Here is a 4,180-nt window from a genome sequence, read left to right on the forward strand (position 1 = left end):
CTATTCTACAAGACTATAGATTTCAAGATCCTTCTGCTTCTTCATAAAGCTTTACTGGCACAGCACCAGAATATCTGAAAGACCTTCTGCTAGAATATCATAGAATATCATAGAATATCAGCCCAGTAGAGCTCTCAGGTCTGTGTACCACATGTACAAAAGAAGAGATTTGGTGAGGCTGCATTCTCATTTTATGCACCCAAATTGTGGAATGCACTGCCACTTTACATTAGGGATGCAACCTCAGCAAATATGTTCAAGTCAAGACTAAAAACCCATCTTTTTAATATTGCCTTTAAATGACTAAATAATTAAATGATGACTATATAATGTTTTATTTTTTTTTGAGTGGCAACCCCACTCATATTTTTCATTTTATTTTGACAGATACAGTGAAGATTTAGACAGGAAGGATGGGTGAGAGAGAGAGAGAGGAGGGATGACATGCAGGATATGTCCCCGGCCGGAATCGAACCGGGGACCCTGCGGTTACATGGTCAGCGCTTAACCCGCCGCTACGCCACCTAAGCGCCCCGACTACATAATGTTTAATGCACTTTGAGCTGCAACGTTTGCAGGAAAAGTGCTATACAAATTAAAAGTTATTATTATTATGTATGTGGTGTAAAAACAAGAGGCACAAAACCCACAGGATCCTAGATGGACGAATGGTAAGTGGGAGGGAGAGAGAGAGAGAGAGAGAGAGCGCTGAGGACAAACCCACAATTTATACCCTCAACACCCTCAGGTGATATGAGTTGAGGCTGGCGACCGACCCACTCTGCCAAGGCTCCCAAAGGAAATAACAGAACAGCCAATAGGCAGGCAGAGTGGGAGGCGTCACATGAACCGTATCATTATTATTTTCACACAACGACATCCAGTAGGCTTATCGAATAATAACAAAATAACTAAATGTAACATTTGGCATAAAAGTGTATCCGCCCCGCGGTGGTGTAGCGGTCTACGCACTGGCCGCTAGTGCATGCTGCCCACCGGGGCCGGGGTTCGTATCCCGGCTCGCCAGATCCAGATATGGCCGAGGCACACGGGAAGCGGCATATTGGCCGGCCGCTTCCGAGGGGAGTATAGGAGTATTTCTGGACTAGGATCCGTCGCGCAACACCGCCCCCTGGGTGCCGGAATAACGGTACTGGGCTCGAGGAGCCAGTCAGCCTAGTCTGCCTGGCGCCCTCCTCTGGGACTGCCGGCCACGGGGTCGTGCGGCGGATCCCATGCAATAGGCAGGGGATAATTGGATGCTAAGTTGGGTTAAATTGGCTACCAAATTGGGTGAAAAAGGGATACAATCTGAAAAAAAAAAAAAAAAAAAAAAAAAAGTGTATCCAATGCTAGGCTATACTTCAAGCAGCCTATTCTAGGTTTTTCGACAGAAGAACGAGCGTGTTCTGTGCAGGCTTCAGCAGGGCACGGACGGTAAAGTCTTGTTGTTTGCCTTGGTCATTATTGTTAGAAAGCGTCACCGCCGGTATTGCTGCTATATAATATAAGCCTAGCGCATACACACACACACCAGGGTTTCCGTTAGAAAAAATTGCCGCCGGACATCGTGTCCGGGAAGATTTCGATTTACCGGACAAACGTGATATATTCCGGACATATTAAAATATAATAAAAATAATTTTTTTCAAAATTATATATTTTTTTTCTCCAAATCTAATATAGCTGTTTGTCGCGGTGATTACTGTTGTGTAGCGGCCTATATATGCCATTTAATGTCTATTTCTCATCCGATACGATTAGATGCGAGCTATATAATATATAATAATATAACATGATTCGCATGCGCGCTATATGTCCAGCGCTGAACGGGCGCCTCTGGGAACTGAACAGACAGCATCGATCAATGAACGGACTCCACATTACGTTAACTGAAGTTTGTTAAATTGTTTGGGATTAATGTGAGTTTTCTATTTTCTCTTTCCAGTTTGACCCTTTTTTTTATCAATAAAACAACGTCATTTCTATAACCAGGTCTCGCTGGTTGGGAACGCATTTCGTTTAGCTGATATGTTACGCAACCGAACAGCTTCGGGAAAACGAGTAGCAGCGCACATAGTAGTGAGCAAATACTGACTTCCACTTTTAGTCCTAGGCAAAGGTCCAACACAATCAATTATTACACGTTCAAATGGCTCCCCTATAGCAGGAATGGGATGCAATGGTGCGGGTGGAATGGATTGATTAGGCTTACCCGCCATCTGACAAGTATGGCAACAGCGGCAGTGCTTGGCAACATCGGCCTTCAGTCCGGGCCAAAAGAAATGTTTCAATATCAGCTGATAAGTTTTAGTTATACCTAAATGTCCTGACCACTGGCTCTCATGTGCTACAGATAACACCTGTTGTCTATAACCCACAGGCACAACCACTTGTTTTACAGTATTCCACTCACAACCATTTGCATTAGGAGGAGACCATTTACGCATTAATATCCCATCGTTAAGGAAATAAACTACGTTGCCCCCTATTTCAGATTCCTCACTAGCTGCATGTAAAAAACATTTGTTTAATGACTGATCAGCTACTTGAGCGACACGCAATCGCTCGCCGGTTACAGGCAGAGATAGGCTGTCAGCGGATGGTATGGTAGGACTCGGGGAGGATGGTAACTCTACCACTTTCTCCCTGGGAGAAGCTGAAACAATCGGGTTCTCATCCCTTTCAGAAAAGGCTTGCATAATCACACTATCACAGAGAGAAACATCGCTATCCTCCTCTCTGCCTCGACTCGATTGTGCACGAGTTATAGCGCACACCGGAAACAACCGCTGTTTCGCATAGGCAGCCTACACATTAGGAGACATCATCATGCCGGTGTCAAATCATATCATAATAAAAGAAATACATAGCCTATATATTCGTCTTTTTTAAAATAGAAGGAATCAGAATGTGAACTTTAGCGAATTGTATTCAAATTGTGCTTAGAGGGAATTATTTTCACCGGACATAAATGTCCGACGAGTTTTCATTTTGTCGGACTTCAATAAATTTTACCGGACAAAGACCGGGAATTACCGGTTAACGGAAACCCTGACACACACACACACACACACACACACACACACACACATACCCATTGTGGAGGTGGCGCTGGTCAGGAGAGACTTCCCCCATGACCCCCATCCTCCCCAACCTTTCCCTGTGACCTGTTGAGAGAAAGAGAGAGACGGAGAGAGAGACAGAGAGACAGAGAGAGAGAGAGACCCCACACACACACACACACACACTTCCGTCATTAGCTGTTCTCTACTGTCCACCGTCAGCCCAGTACAACCTCTCTACTTGGACGGTACCAAGACAACATGACAACATCACCATGACGACAATCTACCTCACCTCCACCTCCCCCTCGGTGGCAGTGGCGGCGGCATCGGGCTCCAGGCTCACCGATTGGTCACACTCTGTCACATGATCCTCCACGCCATGCCCTGATTGGTCGACAGCAGGCTCCGCGCTGTCGCCCTCTGCCGTGGCCTCTTCTGCTGTCTCATTGACCTCAGAACCCTCTGTGACCAATGAGGACTGGACGAGGGGCGTGGGGGGCGGGAGGTCTGGTTGTGTGTCTCCAGGGGGGTGGGCTACAGGGTTAGGGGGTTCAGAGAGGGATGGGGGGGTCGTTATGGGGGGGTCTTCTGGGTCGGTGGGGGCAGTCTGGGACATGCTGATCTGGAGAGAGAGGAAGAGAGAGGGAGAGACAGAGAGAGAGGGGGGTCAGCAGCTGTGTTGTGTTAGACCTCTCTATTTAACATCATCTAACAACAAATACAGGCGATATTATCAGAGCCATCTGATTTAGACCTTATATGACTCTGGGTATATGGTCTAATACCGCCATCTAGCGGTCACATAATGCAAACGCTAAGAATTCATTCACTGTTTTTCTTTTTGCCGCAGATGCCGCACAGTTATAAAAGTCCGAAATAAATGGTGAACTCTCCTTCTGGACATTGACTGATAATTCAGACTTAGACACGCTTGTTCGGTTGTGATACAAGGTAATTGGCATAAATAAACAACAAACACTGCATGCTAAACTAATCGATCACCGTGATTATATATATAATACATTAATACAATAATATATATAATATATATATCGCATATACTGCAATGTTGGCAGTTCAACAGCTCCAATATCAAAACGTACGAATCAAGC

The 4,180-nt window shown here is 45.5% G+C and overlaps 1 protein-coding gene across 1 annotated transcript in view; it reads right to left on the reverse strand.

The window, feature by feature from the left end:
- The window catches only part of fam114a1 (family with sequence similarity 114 member A1), a gene marked incomplete at its 5' end in the record, with an annotated part of 12,392 nt that extends 8,708 nt beyond the window's left edge, over window positions 1-3,684 (reverse strand). The window contains 2 exons of the mRNA XM_080550876.1: window positions 3,098-3,170; window positions 3,412-3,684. Coding sequence (XP_080407002.1) covers window positions 3,098-3,170; window positions 3,412-3,684 — 346 coding nt within the window. The remainder of the gene's footprint in view (window positions 1-3,097; window positions 3,171-3,411) is intronic.
- Between the last annotated feature and the right edge of the window lie 496 nt (window positions 3,685-4,180).

Source organism: Nansenia antarctica (genome assembly GCF_963989245.1).
Source record: "Nansenia antarctica genome assembly, contig: SCAFFOLD_403, whole genome shotgun sequence".
In the NCBI taxonomy this organism is placed as follows: Eukaryota; Metazoa; Chordata; class Actinopteri; order Argentiniformes; family Microstomatidae; genus Nansenia; species Nansenia antarctica.